The 21,684-nt window shown below is 44.7% G+C and overlaps 1 protein-coding gene across 1 annotated transcript; it reads right to left on the bottom strand.

Moving 5' to 3' along the window:
• Positions 1 to 18,354: 18,354 nt before the first annotated feature.
• On the bottom strand, positions 18,355 to 20,986 carry LOC119297110 (transcription factor MYB83-like). Its single transcript, XM_037575032.1, has 2 exons — positions 20,532 to 20,986; positions 18,355 to 19,459 (listed from the first exon to the last, which is right to left on the bottom strand). Exons 1-2 carry the CDS (start codon positions 20,846 to 20,848, stop codon positions 18,607 to 18,609), a joined length of 1,170 nt encoding a protein of 389 aa, XP_037430929.1. The 5' UTR covers positions 20,849 to 20,986; the 3' UTR covers positions 18,355 to 18,606.
• Positions 20,987 to 21,684: the final 698 nt, after the last annotated feature.

Here is a 21,684-nt window from a genome sequence, read left to right as displayed (position 1 = left end):
GGGACAAAAGCTATCTTGTGGGGAACCAAGAACAAGAAAATCAGCAAGATATTTAGTTTTCCCACACAAGACTTCAACATCTCTAACAATTCCAATTGGTGAAATAGTATCTCTATTTGCAAGTTTAATTGTGACATCAATACCTTCTATCTCAGCAGGTGCAATATCATGCATAATTTCTTTGTATAAGTCATGAGGTATAGCACTAGCACTGGCACCCATATCACATAAGCCATGATAACAATGATCTCCTATTTTAACAGAAATAACAGGCATGCCTACCAAAGATCTAGGTTTATCTTTAGCACAGGGTTTAGCAATTCTAGCAGTTTCATCACAGAAATAAATAACATGCCCATCAATATTATCAGACAAGAGATCTTTAACAATAGCAATATTAGGTTCAACTTTAACTTGCTCAGGAGGTGTATAAGTTCTAATATTGTTTTTACAAACCACAGTTGAAGCTTTAGCATGATCTTTTATCCTAACAGGAAAAGGTGGTTTCTCAACATAAGCCGTAGGAACAATAGGATCATTATAAGTGATAGTCTTTTCTTCAACTTTAATAGGTGCAGCTACTTTTACTTCTATGGGAGGATGATATTTAAACCACTTCTCCCTAGGGAGATCAACATGAGTAGCAAAAGATTCACAGAAAGAAGCTACTATCTCAGAGTCAAGTCCATATTTAGTGCTAAATTTACCGAAAACATCGGTATCCATAAAAGATTTAACACAATCATACTTAGGTGTCATACCTGACTCCTTACCTTTGTCGAGGTCCCAATCTTCAGAGTTGCGTTTAATTCTTTCCAATAAATCCCATTTGAATTCAATAGTCTTCATCATAAAAGAGCCAGCACAAGAAGTATCGAGCATGGTGCGATCATTATAAGAAAGCCGAGCATATAAATTTTGAATAATCATTTCTCTTGAGAGCTCATGATTTGGGCATGAATATAACATTGATTTAAGCCTCCCCCAAGCTTGAGCGATGCTTTCTCCTTTGCGAGGCCAGAAATTATATATATAATTGCGATCACGATGAACAAGATGCACAGGATAAAACTTCTGATGAAATTCCAATTTCAATCGTTTGTAGTTCCATGACCCCATATCATCATATAGCCTATACCATGTCAATGCATCTCACTTCAAAGATAAAGGGAAGACCTTCTTCTTAATAACATCTCTGGGTACACCTGCAAGCTTAAATAATCCACAAACTTCATCCACATATATTAGGTGCTCATCAGGATGCATTGTTCTGTCTCCTGCAAAAGGATTAGCTAGCAGTTTTTCTATCATACCCGAAGGAATTTCAAAGCAGACATTTTCATTTTCATTTTCATTTTCAGTAGGTTCAGTAGGTTTAGGAGCAACTCTTTGCTCTACTGGTCGGGGTGAAGATACCCCGAACAAGCCCCTTAGAGGATTACTTTCCATAGTAATGTGTGACAGTAAATTTCAGCACACTATATAAATTTTTCCTTACCAAATTCCACCTACCAAAGGCGCTTCACTCCCCGGCAACGGCGCCAGAAAAGATTCTTGATGACCCACAAGTATAGGGGATCTATCACGGTCCTTTCGATAAGTATGAGTGTCGAACCCAATGAGGAGCGGAAGGAAATGATAAGCGGTTTTCAGCAAGGTATTCTCTGCAAACACTGAAATTATAGGTAACAGATAGTTTTGTGATAAGATAATTGGTAACGAGCAACAAGTAACAAAAGGAAATAAAGTGCAGCAAGGTGGCCCAATCCTTTTTATAGCAAAGGACAAGCCTGGACAAACTCTTATATGATGTAAAGCGCTCCCAAGGACACATGGGAATATCGTCAAGCTAGGTTTCATCACGTTCATATGATTTACATTCGGTACTTTGATAATTTGGTATGTGGGTGGACCGGTGCTTGGGTGCTGCCCTTACTTGGACAAGCATCCCACTTATGATTAACCTCTATTGCAAGCATCCGCAACTACAACAAAAGTATTAAGGTAAACCTAACCATAACATGAAACATATGGATCCAAATCAGCCCCTTACGAAGCAACGCATAAACTAGGGTTTAAGCTTCTGTCACTCTAGCAACCCATCATCTACTTATTACTTCCCAATGCCTTCCTCTAGGCCCAAATAATGGTGAAGTGTCATGTAGTAGACGTTCACATAACACCCCTAGAGGAGAGACAACATACATCTCATCAAAATATCGAATGAATACCAAATTCACATGACTACTAATAGCAAGACTTCTCCCATGTCCTTAGGAAAAAAAGTAACTACTCACAAAGCATATTCATGTTCATAATCAGAGGGGTATTAATATGCATATAGGATCTGAACATATGATCGTCCACCAATTAAACCAACTAGCATCAACTACAAGGAGTAATTAACACTACTAGCAACCCACAGGTACCAATCCCGGACTTGGAGACAAGAATTGGATACAAGAGATGAACTAGGGTTTTGAGAGGAGATGGTGCTGGTGAAGATGTTGATGGAGATTTCCCTCTCCCGATGAGAGGAGAGTTGGTGATGACGATGGCGATGATTTCCCCCTCCCAGAGGGAAGTTTCCCCAGCAGAACAGCTCCGCCAGAGCCCTAGATTGGTTCCGCCAAGGTTCCGCCTCGTGGCGGCGGAGTCTTGTCCGGAAAAATGGTTTATGATTTTTTCCTCATCGAAATACTCCATATAGCAGAAGATGGCCGTCGGAGGGCCACCAGGGGGCCAACGAGGTAGGGGGGCGCACCCAGGGGGTAGGGCACGCCCCCCACCCTCATGGGCAGGGTGTGCCCCCCCCCCCCTGGTGAACTTCTTGCACCCAGTATTTTTTATATATTCTGAAAATGACTTCCATGAAGTTTCAGGATTTTGGAGCTATGCAGAATAGGTCTCTAACATTTGCTCCTTTTCCAGCCCTGAATCCCAGCTGCCGGCATTCTCCCTCTTTATGTAAACCTTGTAAAATAAGAGAGAACAGGCATAAGTATTGTGACATAATGTGTAATAACTGCCCATAATGCAATAAATATCGATATAAAAGCATGATGCAAAATGGACATATCATGCCGCCGAGCAGCCGCACCCCCCATCCTCACCACACACACAATCTTCTCTCTCTCTGCCCGCATCCTCAACGCTGCTCTGAGTCCTCAAAGCCGTCAGTGTATGATGATGCCGCCGAAGCGCCCCATCGGAGGGAGTGGCGATGCCGGGGCTGCTGAAGCACCGGAGCATGGCGTGAATATGGAGATAAAGGTTTCCGTCGCCGCCGACTAGGTGGAGAACGAGGCTGCCAACAAGCGGAGGCGGGTCGAGAAAGAACCGCAAGCGACTCCAGCAGGCCTAGACTTCATCAACAACCTCCCCGATGATATGTTGATAGTCATCATATCCCTGCTCCCAATCAAATATCGGGCGAGGACAGCCGCCCTTTCTCGATGGTGGTGCCCCCTATGGCTCCTCACCCCTGTCAACCTCCTCGACGCCCATGAGCTCTACCATAGCTATCGCCAAAGCTTGGATGCATTCTCCTAGATCCTCGGCAGTCACCATGGCCCAATCAAAGGCCTTATCACGGGCAAGTTCCGTCCCAATGGCAAGGACCGAGCCAAGCTTGACGAGTGGTTCCTATCCCTTTCCATAGTTCAGCTTGAGAAACTCAGTTTTAATGATGGGCATATGCGCTTGCTGCCAACGTCCGCGCTCTGCTTTGCGCCTAGGTTGCACCTCGCCAAGTTCATGAACTTCCATCCCCCCTAATGACGCGCCCGCTCTTTTTCTACCACGACTAAAGCACCTCGAGCTCATCATTGTCTGCATCCCAAAGGATTACATGGAGCGTCTGCTCCACGGCTGTACTGCACTCGAGTTCCTTCGTCTTCGGGCGATGAATTGCTCGAGTACCTTGGACATCACTCCAGGACTCTCCGGACTATTTATGTGTGTTGCTGGTGCTGCAACGAGAGATCACAAAAGGTGGACCACAATATGATCATTGAGGACACACCTTCACTTGAGAGATTACTTGTAATTGACCAACAAGGTCCAACAAGAATCAATGTCATTTCTGTGCCAAAATTGGCAGTGGTGGGCTACTCGTCTGTCAAATACTACAAATTTTAGGTACAACAGTCGCCTTATACCTCTCCTTCTTAATATCAACTTATTTCTAGTTTTGAAGATGTATGTTCATCTGTCATCCAACAAAGCTTCACCCAGATTCTAGGCACAGTGAAGGTCTTGGCACTAGAATCTGTCAGCCCCAACCTGGACCAAGTTGTCAGTTGCCTGAGATGCTTTCCGTGCCTGAAGAAGCTGTATATCGAGGTGATGTTCCTTTCCTGGTAAGTGTTAACCATAAGTGAGTTCAATTTTTTGCACCTTTTCCCAAGTTTACAATGACAATGTACAACGATTTCTGGAGAAATTTTGGAGGATTTTAGGACATACACCCCCACCCCATATTGGTTGCTTCATTCATATGGTGACAATCGTCCATAAGCATTTCTCCTTTGGATTCATCTGCACTAGTTTTCTTAGGGAATTTTTCATCCAATCCAACCTCTTGTGAAGAAGGCTACATGTTTCTAGATTGTAATCAAATGCCCATGTTAATCATGTCAGATCGAAGATGGCACGTTGGTGCATTTTATAAATCCTGCAAACCAAATGGGCATGTAACAATGTTCAAAACTGCATGTAGGCACTAACACGTTCTCTTCTTTTGCAGATAATAATAGGCTCGGAGGTGGATAATGTTGATAACGATAATCACATCGAATGTCTAGATCTGCATCTCTCAAATATTACTTTGAACTCCTACCGAGGGACCTTACCGGAGATTACACTCGCCAGGTTCTTTCTTGCCAGAGCAAAGGTGCTGAGGGTACTAAGGTTGAACATGCATTTAATTAGGAAAGATGAATGGTATGTTGATTAGAGCCGGCAAGTACTGCAGAATGGAAGAGGCTCCAAAAAATCTAAACCTCGTATTGGAAGAGCATATGGCAAAGCAATTGGAAGTCATTGTGTCAAACCCATACATGACTTGTCAGCGGCTGATCCCTTTTCAGAAATGACGATGTTTGCAATGTTTGAATTTGGGAGTTGTAATCTTTGAATTTAAACCTTGCAATATTTATGGTATTTGTTATATTGAACCGCTTCTGTTCTCTTATCTCAACGCAAACAGTTCATCTGAGTGAACCGCATGTCGTATATTGCACACACCTTCATCTGGCTGACCGTTTCTTTTGTGTTGCCTAATCATAAATAGTTCATCTGAGTGAACTGTATGTTGTACATCACGCACACCTTGATCTGGCTAACCGTTTCTTTTGTGTTGCCTAATCACAAACAGTTCATCCGAGCGAACCGTATGCTGTACATCGCACACACCTTCATCTGGCAGCCCATTTCTTTTGTTCCTCCTCATCGCAAACAGTTAATTGAATTGAACCATATGCCCTGCATAGCACACGCAACTAAAATCTGAACCATGTTTATTGCATCCTCCATCACAAACGTTTTGCACCTTTTTTGCCAGTTTTTTACACCACCGTTGCGATTATTGCATCGCACACAGTTTCGTCGAAGGGTCTCTGATCGTAGTGTCGCGTTAGTAGCATCCTGCAGTACTGTTACAACTCAAGAATTAGAACTCGATACTTAGAACAAAATATGACTCTATACGAATGCCTCCAGTGGTGTACTGGGATGTGCAATGACTCAAGAGCAACATGTATAAAAATGATGAATGGTGGCTTTGCCACAAATACGATGTCAACTACATGATCCTGCAAAGCAATATTACAATGGTGAAGTGTGTCATAATAAACGGAATGGTGGAGGTTGCATGGCAATATATCTCAGAATGGCTATGGAAATGCCATAATAGGTAGGTATGGTGGCTGTTTTGAGGAAGGTATATGGTGGGTGTAAGGTACCAGCGAAAGTTGCACGGTACTAGAGAGGCTAGCAATGGTGGAAGGGTGAGAGTGCGTATAATCCATGGACTCAATATTAGTCATAAAGAACTCATAGACTTATTGCAAAAATTTGTTAGTCATCGAAACAAAGTACTACATGCATGCTCCTAGGGGGATAGATTGGTAAGAAAATACCATCGCTCGTCCCCGACCGCCACTTATAAGGAAGACAATCATTAAATACCTCATGATCCAACTTCGTTACATAACGGTTCACATACGTGCATGTTATGTGAATCACAAACTTCAACACAAGTATTTTTCTCCAATCAACAATTACTCACTAGCATGACGCTAATATCACCATATTTATTTCTCAAAACAATCATAAGGAATCAAACTTCTCATAGTATTCAATGCACTTTATATGAAAGTTTTTATTTATATCCCTCTTAGATGCCTATCATATTAGGACTAAATTCATAACAAAAGCAAATTACCATGTTGTTTAAAGAGACTCTCAAAATAATATAAGTGAAGCATGAGAGTTCAACAATTTCTATAAAATAAAGCCACCACCGTGCTCTAAAAAGATATAAGTGAAGTACTAGAACAAAATTGCCTAGCTCAAAAGATATAAGTGAAGCACATAGAGTATTCTAATAAATCATGATTCATGCGTGTCCCTCTCAAAAGGTGTGTATAGAAAGGATGATTGTGGAAAACTAAAAAGCAAAGACTCATATCATACAAGACGCTCCAAGCAAAACACATATCATGTGGTGAATAAAAATATAGCCTCAAGTAAAGTTACTGATAGATGAAGACAAAAGAGGGGATGCCTTCCGGGGCATCCCCAAACTTAGGCTCTTGCCACTCCTTATTCCATAGTCCATCAACTCTTTACCCAAAACTTGAAAACTTCACAACACAAAACTCAACAGAAAATCTTATGAGATTTGTTAGTATAAGAAAATAAATCACCACTTTTGGTACTATTGTGAACTCATTATTTATTTATATTGGTGTAATATCTACTGTATTCCAACTTCTCCATGGCTTATACCACCGGTAAAATCGATAGTTTCATCAAAACTAGCAAAATAATGCATCAAAAACAAAATATGTCTTAAACAGGACAGTCTGTAGCAATCTGAACATCTACCATACTTCTGTAACTCCCAAAATTCTGAAACATTAGGAAAAAAACAATTTGTATAGAAGTACAGTGCAAAAAGTTTCAGAAACATTCCGTGTTCCAGTAAAAAATGAAAATTCACGCATTACAGTCAAAGTTTCTGTTTTTGCACTGCACAAACCAAACAATCAATCTAATCATCCTAAAGGAAAATCTTGGCACATTATTCTTATAATACAATGGACTTGTACAAGGGTATAATTATTTTTGTTGAAAAGTTTCTGTAATCAAGGTTCACAAAGTGTCCATGGGCATGAACAACGTTCAAGGCTAGCTCCCACTTTAACAATGCTTGTCTTTCTCACTTTCGCTTTTCGTTTTAAAAAGGTTTTAGGTTACCCACTTTATTTTTTGTTTTTAATATTTTTAAAAGCACTCAACAAATAAATGACTCTCTAAAACTTCTGGGTTGTCTCCCCGACAGCGCTTTCTTTAAAGCCATTAAGTTAGGCATATAGTGCTCAAGTAATGGATCCACCCAGATCACAAGGTATATCAAAGCCAATTTTAATTAACAATGATTTTTGATTTAGTAGTGAGCATGAAGTAAAATATATCATGCAGCATCGAAGCCTAACTCTCTTCCTATGCATCGACATGTCATAAAAGAACAATTCATGCACACAAAGTAAAGGCCAATACATAGCGTAAATAGTTTCTTGCAATTTTATTCTATTGGAAACATAGAGAGGCAGAGATGTAGTTCCTCTCTCATAATAATTGCAAGTAGGAGCAGCAAGCACATGCATAGTATATCTATCAAAATCATCATGTGTATTAGTAAAACACAACCCATCAATATAATTCTTAATAAGCGCAAACTTCTCCGATATAGTGTAGTAGGGAGAATTCAAAAAGATAATAGGACTATCATGTGTGGGTGCATTAGCAACAATTTCTTTCATAACATAAGGAACTATAGCAAGTTCATCTCCATAAGCATAACTCATATTGGCATCATGGCCACAAGCATAGAAAGCATCAAGTTCATCAAAAAAGGGATATTTCAAACGAATCCAAGGGATCATAGTAATCGTCATAGCATTCATCCTTCGATAAGTACAAAGGGAAATTAAACAATGTATGAGTTGAAGAGTTACTCTCATTAGAAGGTGGGCACGAGTAGCTAATCCGCTCTTCCTACTTTTGTTCTTTGCTCTCCTCGCCATCCTTTTCGTCTAATGAGCTCAAAGTGTCATCATTTTCTTCTTCCATAGTTTCCTGCAAAATATTAATCTCTTCTTGGACAGCGGAGACTTTCTCAATAAAAGCATCAATATCGCCATTATATTCATAATTATCATAGCAATATTTAAGTATAGCAAAATTTTCAGGCCTATAGACATCATCATCAAAAGCTTCATACTTTTCAAACAAAGATTCAATTTCATAAGCGCCCTTAAAAGCTACGAATTCTTCTACTCGTTACACATCATAGTAATCATATATACCATTAGCATAAGAAGCCAAGGTTTCATTATCATTAAATCTACAAGAAAAGGGAAGGTGTCGAGCCTTCATCCAAGAGCAACAAATATAATCATATCTCTGGCATAAATTCCAAGCATACCAATGCAACATATGAATTTGATCCCTAATAGTTTCCCTTTTTGAGTCAAGCGATAATCCCTAAAGTATTCATGTTGATCCAACGTGTCTCCCATTATATAATTGAATGGTTTTTTCTCAGGATTATTAAAGTAGTGCATAATATCTTTCACATAATGAGCATCGAGGGTTTTAGAAGGTTCCCCATCTCCATGAGTAGCAAGTAAACCTAATTTTTTGGTATTTCGTGTTCCAAATCCATAACTAAAGATAGAGAACAACTTAGAACAGCAAATAAAATCTACTTAGTGATAAAGAAAACAAGCACACACAGGAGAATATTCACCCCACGCTATTGCTCCCTGGCAACGGCGCCTGAAAAAGGTGTTGATAAGCCACAAGTATTGGGGATCAGTTGTAGCCTCTTTTGATAAGTAAGAGTGTCGAACCCAACAAGGAGCTAAAGGTAGAACAAATATTCCCTCAAGTTCTATCGACCACCGATAAAACTCTACACATGCTTTATGTTCGCTTTACCTAGAACAAGTATGAAACTAGAAGTACTTCGAAGGTGTTGTAGGATAGGTTTGCAAGATAATAAAGAGCACATAAATAAAAACTATGGGCTGTTTATATAAAGAAACAACTAAGTTAGTTTTAGTAGAGAGCTTTTTGTCACCAGAAACTTATTTGCCCCTAGGCAATCGATAACTAGACCAGTAATCGTTATTGCAATTTAATATGAGGGAGAGGCATAAGCTAACATAGTTTCTCTCCTTGGATCATATGCACTTATGATTGGAACTCTAGCAAACATCCGTAACTACTAAAGATCATTAAGATAAAACCTAACCATAGCTTAAAGTATCAAGTCCTCTTTACTCCCATACGCAAACAACCTACTTACTCGGGTATGTGCTTCTGTCACTCACGCCACCCACCATAAACGGATCATGAACATATTGCAAACCCTACAGCGGGGATCCGCCACACTTGCGCGACACGGAGAGCACCATAGGACATCACCAATAATGAAACATGCAACTCAAACCAATCATGATCATCAATCAACCCATAGGACCAAATGGATCTACTCAAACATCATAAGATAGCCATAAATCATTGGGAAATAATATATAGCGTGGAGCACCATGTTTAACTAGAGATTACAACGAGGAGAAGGGGTGTGACACCACTGCATAGAGGGGGAGAGAATTGGTGATGACGGCGGCGAAGTTGTTGGTGTAGATCGTTGTCACGATGATGGCCCCAGTGTCGTTTCGGCGCCACCGAGAGAGAGGGGGAGAGAGCCCCCTCCTCCTCCTTCTTCTTCCTTGACCTTCCCCCCTAGATGGGAGAAAGGTTTCCCCTCTGGTCCATGGCCTCCATGGCGTTGGAGGGGCAAGAGCCCCTCCGAGATTGGATCTCACTCTCTCTCTTTGTTTCCTTCTGTTTCTGCACTCCCTGTTTCTGGCCTTTCACCGTTTCTTAAATTCCTGGATATCCGTATCTCCAATAGGGCTAAAAATTTAACACGATTTTTACCCGGATATTAGCTTTCTTGTGGTGAAACAAGGGCACCAACCGCTTTTGCCGGGTGGCCACAAGGGCCCATGGCGCGCTCTACCCCCTAGGGCGCGCCCCCTTGCCTTGCTGCCGCCTCGGGCATCGTCTCACGTTGATTCCAGTTCCCAAAATTCACATATATTCCAAAAAATTCTCCGTAAGTTTTTATTACGTTCGGACTCCGTTTGATATGAATTTTCTGTGAAACAAAAAACATGCAACAAACAAAAACTGGCACTGGGCTCTAGGTTAATAGGTTAGTCCTAAAAATAATATAAAATAGCATATTAATGCATATAAAACATCCAAAATATATAATATAATAGCATGTAACAATAAAAAATTATAGATACGCTGCGTATCAAGCTGCTTCTTCTTCTTGGGTGGTCTCACAAGGCAGGTCGGCACCCTCGTCGTCCGGGTTGTCAGCCGCCGCGACTTGGTAGGCACGCTCAAGGGAGCACACCGCATCCTTCTCATCGGAGGCGACCGTGATGATGCCGCCACTCCCTGGCATCTTGAGGACGTTTTAGTCGTGGCGAGTTGCAGCCATGAACTTGGTGAGGGCCAGATACCCAAGGATGGCGTTGTACGGTAGGACAATGTGGGCGACGTCGAAGTCGATGAGCTCGATGTGGTAGTTGTTGCGGTTGCCAAAGTTAGGAGGCGTATCTGCCCTAGGGGGGCGGCGGAGCCATCCATCACCCCTAATAAGGGCTTGGTTGGCAGAAGCTAGTCATAAGTCACTGGGAGCGTCTCGAATGTCTCGACGGAGAGGACATTGACCCCCACGCCACCGTCGATGATGGTCTTGGTGATGAGGACATTACTAATGGTGGGCGTGCATAGCATGGGAAGCGCGCCTCCGGCGGCCGAGCACTTGAGGTGGTCCTAGGAATCGAAAGTGATAGCATACTATGACCATTTGAGAGAACGCGCGGCCTTGAGCCTCGGGAGGGCCGCATTCACCTCACAAGTAAACTGCTTGAAGATGCGCTGTGAGGCTGGAGCTTGCGCACCACCCAGGATACAGGCGATAGCACGAGGTTCTTTGAAGCCCCCAACCCCGCTATCCTGCCGGTTGTCATCGTTTCTCCTTGGCGATGGCGGCAGTGGAGGAAGGCTGGCGTTTCCCTGAGGATGGGCCTCACAAAGATGATCGCGCCAAGGCGCATCGCAAGGCTGGTCGCGCCAGTCCTGATGAGGGTCGCGGTTGTCCCAACGACCTCCGCCGGGGCCTCCTCCATGGTCGTTGCCACAGTCACCGCGCTTGGGGTGGTGACCAAGGCGCCCATTGCGGAGGGCCCCGAGCTCCTGGCAGTCGTTGGTGTTGTGGCTATGCACGTTGTGGAAGATGCAGAACGGGCGGTTGCCCCCGGGAGGTTCATCATGGTCACGGCCTCGCTTCATCTCAGGTTCAGCCGCAAGCACGGCAAGGCCCTTGCGCTTCACCTCCTTAGCCTTGGCCTTCTTATCCTCAGGGTCTGCTTTAGGAAGCTCCAGGAGGGAGAGGCGGCCCTCCTCGGCCCTTGCACACTTGTTCGCCATGTTGAACATCTCCAGGGCTGAGCACAAGTCCTCGTGGATGGCGAGCTCCTCCTTCATCTTGACGTCCTGAACAACATCAGTGAATGCTGAGATGATGGCTTCGTTTGATGCCTTCGGGATCTTGAGGTGGACGTTCGTGAAGCGTTGTATGTACTTGTGCAAGGTCTCGCCTAGTTGCTGCTTCACACGCCGCAGGTCGCCCACTGCAGGAGCACGATCTCGGGTGCCTTGCAAGTTGGTGATGAAACGCTCGCGAAGCTCGTCCCAAGAGGAGATCGATCCCTCCGAGAGGTGCAGGAGCCAAGAGCGCGCGCCCTCCTTGAGAGCCACGAGGAATCAATTCGCCATGACCTTCTCGTCTCCGTTCGTCGCCTCGATGCTCAGTTAGTAGAGATGGAGGAACTTCGCGGGGTAAGGGGTGTCATCGTAGCGTGGAGGCAGATCCGGCTTGAACTTGACAGGCCAGATGACGCCACGCAGCTCTGGGGTGAAGGCATGGCTGCCCGCCGCGCTCACTAGTGCGGGCCGCAGGGGTGGAGCTCGGTCTTGACGCCCATGCGCCACGACCCCCAGCAGCGCGTCCTGGCATGGCGGCGCAGGGAGCGCGCGCATCGCCTTGGGGACGCTACACTACGTGGCAACTTGCTTCATCGCGTGCTGGTGCCCCGCGCAGCGCGTCACAGGGTTGCGCATCTTGCCCGGGCTCAGGGTCGGCGCCGCACAGAGGAGGAGGAGCACCGTGGGCCATGTTGCCCGCCTGGGATGGCAGGGGACAGAGCGACCAGAACGGCACAGGGGCTTCACCCGCGGCACTAACAAGCTCGGCGATGCGGCCAAGCCAGTCGTCGTAGCGGTCATCAGCGGGACGGTAGCATAGCAGCTCGCACGCCATGAGCAGCGCAGCCTGCACGTTTGCCGGCCCGCGGAGAGCATGGGAGGACGATGTCGTACGTGGCTGGAGTGGGCGATGGAGTGGCGGTGCAGCCGTCGCGCCGCACGGAAGGTGGCAGCGACGAATCCTGCTGCTAATGGACGGCAGGGTTGGTGGCGGCGTTGTCCGTAGGAGAAGTAGAGCGGCACGAGGCACCATGATCTACGGGCGCCGTCGTAGGGACGCGAGCAGCTCGGCGCTCGGCACGAACCCGGCGGGCGACGGCCATGGGAGCGACGGAGCGGGACGAAGTGGGACTCAATGGAAGACTTTGACACGCCCCTACCTGGCGCGCCAAGTGTCAGATTTAGGGCTCTGCAGACCCAAGAAGGTTCGAACTCAGGGGCTTGTGCGAAGATCTCAACCTCTCCATCTTCGAGCTCGTCGCCCCACAACCTAGCCTAGCTGGATTCATGAGAGTGGGAAGAAGATGAATGCGGCAGTCTACCCAGGTTCGGGCCACCTTACGGTGTAAAACCCTACTCCTGCTTTGTGGTGGATTGGCCTCACGAGGAGCTGAGGATGAACTAGTACAGTGGATGAACAGCCTCGCGAGGGCTATGGTGGTGAGAGTGGAAAGGATCGGATCCCTTCTACCGTGGTGGCTAACCTATATTTATAGCGGCCTTGGTCCTTTCCCCAAAACTTAGGCGGGAAGGGATTTCACAACGGCCAATTTGAAAGGGGACAAGTAGTACATCTAATCCTGACGAAAGGTGGTCTTCACCTGCAAAGCTTCTAGTCATGACGCAGCTGTGGGCTCGGTGATGACATCCGTCCTGCCGAGCTCGTGGTCTTTGTCTTATTGCACCGGAATGGAAACATTTGGGGGATTCCTCAAGAACCCACGCCTGTCCTTGCCTCCTCTGCGCCAGCTAGCGCCCGCCTGGCCTTGGTCGTCATGGCTTGCGTCATCATAGCCTCGCGAGGTTGGGTGCTTGCATAGGAATCTCCACTCCTTAGGAGGTCGCCTGGGGAGGCCGCTCCCTCTGGAGGTCTTGGTGTCATCCGCCTCGCGAGGCCAGGGGCCCTCGCGAGGGTCCTGTCTCGAAGGTCTTGCAGATGGGCCGTACCAGGCCGTCGAGGGAGCCACGCCGTGGGCCGCAGGCAGGCAAGTCTGGGTACCCTGGTTCCCAGAACACCGACAGTTCTTAACTGAGGGAAATGCTTTCTGTTGATGTGCTACATCACCCTTCCTCTTCGGGAAAATCCAACAACTCCTACGGGAGTAGCAGGCATCCATATTGACCTCTATACCACACGTGAACATTTAGTTTTTGTGTGCTATTCCCGTTGCTTCACGATAAGTTAGAAAAATCTAAGGTGAGATTTATCAGCATCCCCATGAATCAACAACATGTTCACTATGCAAGTTTCCTCATTACCCGTTTTGTTCTCTTTTCTCGCTCCCGTGTTCCGGTATCCCTGTGATCAAATCACATTGTGTCTCGCCATACGATAATGGATACCGTCACACTGAGAAGGCCCTAAGAGTATCTCTCCATCGTTGGAGGAGCAAATCCCAATCTTGAGTTATCTAGTCCCTTGTCATACTTATTCATGAACTAGTACGCTGCCATAATTGCCACCTTGTTACAGATGACTTTGACAAACCCAAAGTTCAGGAAGCAAGTATGAATGAACACGATACTCTCATGGTCAAAGAAATTATGTAGACGTTAATTTTCTTTGTGTTACAAACCATTAACAACCATTAACTTGTGACGAATGGATATTATAGCATAACAATAATTTTGATCGGCAACAGAAATGTTCTTCTAACATTGTGTCCTCAAAGTTGGACTATGAAAATAGAACCATCATGCAACACTTGAGCTAATATCAGAGGAGAGACTAGGAATCTATTTTACCATTTATTATTCCAGACGTGCACACGAGTTTCCCTCCGAGCCTCGTGGTTATTGCAGACTCGAGAACCATTGTAGTTTTAGCACAAAATATAAAGATTAATTACGAACTTGGAGATAAATAATTTTTTTTGTTTCCTCTAGGGCATATCTCCTACAACCATGAGGGCGGCGGCAACTACGACGATAAGGGCCCCGAACCTATGATCAGCGGGCTCAGCTGAGCGGAGTGGAAGAGCCTCGAAGAAGAAACCGATAGTGAGTAGAAGTCTTCGTTTGGTTTAGTCCAAATTCCGTTTAAGTTAATCTTAACTTGTATGTAAAATATTTTGGATCGACACTGATCTGCGTTTAAGTAAGTTTTATGTACTTTATTTGAACCCAATTTGTATTTGTGTGCGCTGAATTTGTGTTTGTGCCGTTTAAGTTTGTTTTACTCTAACCGAGGATCGGTTATAAAGAACCAATTTTTAGAGGAGCAAAGATGGTTATCTAAAGAATACTCGACCATTTATTCCTCTAAAGTTTAAGTATCCACTAGAGGTGCCCTTGGCCCCACTCTGCTGTAGTGTTTCTGCGATCATAAAATGGTACAAATGGGTGTACACACCATCACACCAGAGTGCGTATCTGGTGATACGGAACGTCACATGATACGCTGATCCAGTACTACATGGAGCGTTGGATCTGTACCGGAGGGACAGGATGAAGCAGACTCCCATCCCATTGCACAATATGCATACTGCACCCTAGACTATCTTGTAATTGAGCGACAAGTCTGGTTCCCTTTGTCATCTTCGCCTTGTATTCGGTCCTGCTCGCTCCCCCGCCGCCGCCGGGCACGTGAGAGTTGTGCCACCGCCACCAGCCACCATGACGGCAGTCCATGCACTCTTTCTAGCCTAGCCCCAATAATGCACAGCCTATTCATCTCGCGCGCGGTTGCTGAGTCCGTTTCTCAGATCCGATACAAACTCTAAATCTAAGCAGGCCGAGATAAACCTCTCTCCACCACCGACGTAGCTGGAGAATGTACACGGCAAGGATCGGGAAGAGGCAGCGCCGTCTTCTTTGTTGCATCGTTGGCCATTTTTCCCTTGTTCGACTTCTTGATTTTGCTTTAGTTTTAGCACTGGATGTCTGCACTGGGGGAGTCGTTATCGATTGGGTGATTCCTCTCCGAGCCGCTGGAGTGGCGTACCATGGCGCAAGTCCACGTTGTGCTGCCGACTACCATGGGACATGTCCAATCATCACCAGTGTCTGAGCTGAATCTATTGGTGCAAGGCAAGTTATCTGTGTCAGTTGTGGAGGTTGAAGTTCGATCTGCATCCTTCAAATGTGTTTGGCATCTGCATCCTCCAAATGTGTTCGATCTGCATCCTCCAGAGTTGTTGGCAATCCGTTCCTCGGAAAGTGCAATACATATCAAAGGTGACGAGCTCTATCTGGTTACTTTATCCTCTTATCCCATAGTGTTTGTCCAGCATCTACTTTTTCAGACTACATAAGATTGTTTTCTGAGTTTTTTCTCCACAATGTAACCCGTGTGACATTCGCAAAAATAAATGTAGCACTTAATCAGTGGAAGCCATCCATGAAAATATGTACAGAAGTCTTTATGTTGTGATGAATTTTCAATAGGAAATAAGTTTGACCACATATAGACACACAAGAATGTGCTTCTTTCTTTGGCAAATTCCTTCTGTGAGTCATGGATTAGTTTTAGAAAGGACTGGAGTGTCACAACACTTACACTCGATGTGGCTAACTAATTCAAACTCAAAGACAACTGAAGTTATTCTCAGTTCTTAGCAACACGAATTAGAAAAGTTTGAAGGCTAAAAATAAGTTATTTACGTTGTAATAAGCAGATTTACTTTAGCTGGAGCTGCACTTGATGAGCTCCTATTCTGTGAAGGGCAAGCATCAGAAGCGATAATAATAAGAATCAACTATCTTATGATCAGTTAATAAAAAAGCAGTCCTGAAGCAATTCTATTGTCTTCCTATGCATAGTCCAGTACTCCCTTTTCCTTGATCCAATACTCATTTTTTTTCCTTGATGCAAGCAAAATGGTGTCACACACTGAAAGTCCAAAAGCATGCTAGTAGAAAAATGTGTTTTGTCAGCTACCTATCCATTTTAAAACCTAGTATAACTACTTGATTTGGAACAGTTATTTCTCAAAATTGTCTGAGCCTGTTACATGTATCTTTTTGTTATTTGTAGAGAAAACTTTATGAAGCAAGTTTTTGCTACAACTCGAACTCTTGTGCATGGAAGAGAATTTACATATTCCTTACTCTGTACTAATCAAAACATATGTGTGGATACTCTGCTCATTTTGGTTCATTCTGCTACTTAATTATACGCTCTTCTTTATGAGCTTCTATCTTACCTAAATAATGTAGTAACTATTTAGCAGCTTGCTTTCATGGCTTTGGATCTTGCTTGAAAAAACAATAAGTGCAAGTGTTTTCTTGCAGCGGCGCAAGCTCGGCGGCAGCCGCTATGACCCCAATCTCCGGATTACTGTAACCAGAGGCTGGTTGTGCAGGTGGTCAAGCTGCTCGCGTGCAAGGCCGAACCTGATGCCCTCAACGCCACCATAGAGGAACTTGTTCGATATCGGCTTTGGATTACTGTCATGCCATAAATAAGAGAAACATTGTTGAATCTGTATGAACTTGTAAACAAAGTGCTTACTTTAGCCATACTGGATTTTTGTTGTCGCTTGTTGTACGGATGATTGCTTATTTTAGATGATTTTTGTTGTCGCTTGTCATACTGGATTACTGTATGAACTTGTAAGCACTGTTGCTTATTTGTTTCAGCCGGGCAAGATTTCATCTTTACATTTCTTGGTTGATTCATTTTCTGTTGACTGATCCCCTGTGAAGTAACCGAACATGGCCTAATGATGTGATTTAAGTTTGATCAATCCACGCCTCTTGGTTTGGTTCAAATAAGATCAACCGGGCTACAATATTCAATACTTGTAGGTAAAACTCAGAACTATTGGGATTTTGAGGAGAGATGCAGAAATCTGTTATGAGTTTGCAAAAACAGGCTATTTTCGAGGGTGCAGATGCAAATGTATCAAGGGGGTATGTGTAAATGATGAGCGAGTTGATCCTGTCCGTTGCATGCTGATCCAACGCAACACACAATCCTGGAGCAGCGTATCATGTGGTGAGCCGTATCACTCGATATTTTCCCCATCACACCACACGCCAAGGAGAGATATTGACTGGTTGGGTTGTAATGGCAAAGGTGTACACATCAACTTTCCTGCCTCCCCCTCCATTATATTCTCCTGTAGTCTAATCGCACGGCCCAGCCATCCAATTAACGGCCTCTAATCGCAACCTACCTACACATTTGACCAGTGACAGTGACTGTTCCTCCTACTCCATGCATGCACATGATAGGCATGATCCCCCTCACTCGCTCGCTCACTCAGCTGGCACCTTTTAGAGACCCCTCAAAGTTTATCTATATTCATAAGCTCATCAATGTGACTTCATGTGCAAGGGAAGCAGTTGGTGCATGAATGGAAAGATGAAGCAAAGGAACAAAACAAAAAGGATGTCACTTTGCCATGAAGGGAATTCCTTTTCTTTTATAAAGCTGAAGCGTGCATGCATTATCTGCAAACATATTGATTAATTAGGCTCTAGCTAGCTTCTTCTACAATGTACTCGATACATGCATGGCTTTGTGACGACCGTTGAAGACCATATAACTCAAGTAACTTTGCTTGAATTATTTGCATAGGGATGAATATCTGTATACAAGAATGAATTCATCAAGATATATGTAGTATCAAAAGTGAAGTAGTGGCTGTTGAACAAATCTTGTGTACATCACGTAAAATAATGTCAAGGAAAAAAATGCTACCTTTAAAGTATGTATATATATACTTAATTATATATGTATATTCGTATATGCATGTAGTTTAGTCACGGAGATAGGAGGTGGGCCCCAACAGCGTGTCATCACTCAACTTGGAAATCAAGGAAAGGCAAGCATGACACGTCTTTCATCAGCTCTTCCAAGTCCCACTCCCCCATGACTACGTTCCTGCTCATGTGCTGCTGGTGGCCATGCTGTTCCCAGTACGAGACCACACTGTTGATGTTGTTCTTGCTGTTATTGTCGTCATTGATGTTGCAGCCATTTTTGCTGCTCAGTGTGGTGCCCTCAGCAGTACTGTTAGTGTTTCTATGGTTGTTGTCGCTGTTGCCAGTTGATGCCATTAAGGTTTGGTCTTGCAATGCTACTGCCATGGGCTCTAGTAGAGGGGGCACGTTGAAGAGGACACTATGTTCGCCTCCTCCGCCTACAGCTTCTTCTCCCGTGAAGCAGGAGCCACCTCCTCCTTCCATTGCCATTCCGTGGGGGTAGTAGCCACCAGCCCGCAAGGGAGAAACCTGCTTAAACGATGAATGGTCGTGGAAGAACGGCGGCACCGACGTGTGGGTAGAAGGTGCGACGCCGCAGAATTGGTCCGGGAGGGGCAGGAGGAGGCCCCCATAGCCCCTGTTTGCCGCCGGAGCCATTGTTGACGGTCGGCTCTGCTGTATGGACGATGACGAAGAGGAGGAGGACGATGAGTCCATCCGCCACATGCTCTTCATTCCGTGGTGGCTCCCATCCTCTAGGCTGGTGAGGTCGAGGCAGCTGGCACTGCCGCCGTCGAGCTTGGGCTCCCGCGGCGACGCACATTCCGTGGTCGCCGGAGACGAAGCCGCCGAGTTCATCTTTAGCCGCTTCTTGATAGTGGAGTTCCAGAAGTTCTTGATCTCGTTGTCGGTGCGCCCCGGTAACCTGGCTGCGATCTGAGACCATCTGGAGTAGCAGGACATAGATTTTATCGTAAGCAAACATTCAATCGAGAGGTTTATGTCAAAAAGCTACATGCGCACGTGTCTTAGATTTTTTTTATGCATGCATGCCAAAAAGTATCTATTCTTGTGATTTTTGTTAAAAACAACTGACTGAAAACTAAATTTAGTTCACTGATGTCGTAATCACAATTTCTGGTAAGATGGATATTAATCACGCACGACTGATCGATCTGACAAATAAAATGCATCTTCAGTTTAAAAACATGTATCACTTTCACTTCTTGATAAGGGGTCTTTTATTTGCTACTACTACCTCTGTTACTAAATATAAGAATTTTTTGCAGTTTAAATATAAGACATTTTTGCATTCAATTTGAACTACAAAAACGTCTCATAGTTAGGAACAAAGGATATAACTTATATCAGTCTGTAATTTTGAGAATGCCCACACTTTAGTCATCCAACTATGCTAACGTTGTCTAGCCCAGTGACATTTATCCCCGAAAAATAAATATATGTTTCATCATAAGAAAATATCATGAAGCAAAAAGACAAATCAAAGAAAGGGAGTGATTATAGCTCAGTTGAGTTAGAAATAATTATTTCTTAGTGAACGGTGATAATCGTTTGATCAATATACTTTCATCTTTTAGCACACCGGCAGAGAATCACAGTGTGTGGATCCGATGGTTCTTCAGCGACTTGAAATAGTTATTAACCTTCCCGCACAAAACAGAAATAGTTATCTACTCTGAAGAACCCTTTGAAAATATAGTCTAACTCGATGGAAGGATAATTTATAAAACAACAATATGTGTTTCTAAAGCAATGTTGAGAAATAGAATAAAGAAGAAGGCAGCAATCCAATTATATCCTCCTACAATAATGTTCACCAAGTTATTACTCATAACTACCACGAACCTCAGTTAGTCAATTATATAGGACATTTGCGCATCCCCGCAAAAAAACAAAGAACATGTGCATTCCCGTAACGAACAACACACAAACATATACAGTAATTTTCATGGCGCACGCCTGCATGGTGGGCTGGCACGGAGTATGGACGAACGTACCTGTTGCCGAGGATGGCGTGGAGGTTGACGATGAGGTCTTCCTCCTGTGGCGAGAAGGCGCCGCGCTTGAGGTCGGGACGGAGGTAGTTGATCCACCGGAGGCGGCAGCTCTTGCCGCACCGCTGCAGGCCGGCGTTGCGTGCCACGTCGCTCCACGACCCCTGCCCACTCCGCAGCATGTACGCCACCAGCCTCTCGTCCTCCTCCGGCGACCACAGCCCCTTCCGCAGCTTCGCCGCCGCTGCAGCCACATTGCTGTTTCCTGGCGCCGCCCCACCGCTGCACTTCGTCGCCGGGCACTCCACGGGCTTCCTCATTGCCCGGCCTGATGTCCTAGCAAAGATCGATGTAGTTATGGACTGTACTAGCTATCCTAGCTAGAGACCAGGTGGATCTCCAAGGCTGCAAGTACACCAAGTGTATAAATCTCTCTCTATATATAAGGGAGATATGGACTCGGGGGTGTGTGTTATATATGATGTGTATGTGTTTTGTGTCGAGTGAGGGCAGGAATGGAGGAGGACGACGAGAGGAGGAAGGAGATGATGATATGATGGTGATGGTGATGGGTGTGTGCTTTGCTTAGAAACTAGACAAGTAGATGGAGAGCAGGATCGGAGAGAGAGAAAAGAGAGAGCCTTCAAAAAAAAAGAGAGAAACGGGGGAATTGCTAGGTCCACACACAATCTACCATCTACCCTACAAGTGGACTTGCAGTCATGTCACATGCTTCTTATTTTTTGCCGAAAATGACTCAGATCTATTAAGAAGATTCACCGGAAGTACAAGGTAGTCCAAACATAATTAAAGTTACATTGACGTCTCTAAACCACTAATGACCATTGTCTTTGAATTCTTGAATCGATCTAAAGAACCGCACACCTAATATCCCCTTGCGTACTCAAGGCGAGAAACCATAACCTCGCCACACCGATAAGCCGATATGAATGTACACGAGAGCTTTATCTAATCCATCTCAACTGACGAACTCGAAGAGTATCAGAGCCCAAACGACCTTCTCGAAGATGAAGCATCTCCATCTGCCCAAGGGTCGCCCCCTGTGATGATTTAAGCCCTAAGATATCTATTAGCCGGAGTCAAGGCACTAGGATTCCCCTTCCCGTCACCATCCGCTGGAGTAGCAGGCAAACGG

The sequence above is a fragment of the Triticum dicoccoides genome, chromosome 5A (assembly GCF_002162155.2).
Source record: "Triticum dicoccoides isolate Atlit2015 ecotype Zavitan chromosome 5A, WEW_v2.0, whole genome shotgun sequence".
NCBI lineage: Eukaryota > Viridiplantae > Streptophyta > Magnoliopsida > Poales > Poaceae > Triticum > Triticum dicoccoides.
This window is presented reverse-complemented; position numbering and strand designations above follow the sequence as displayed.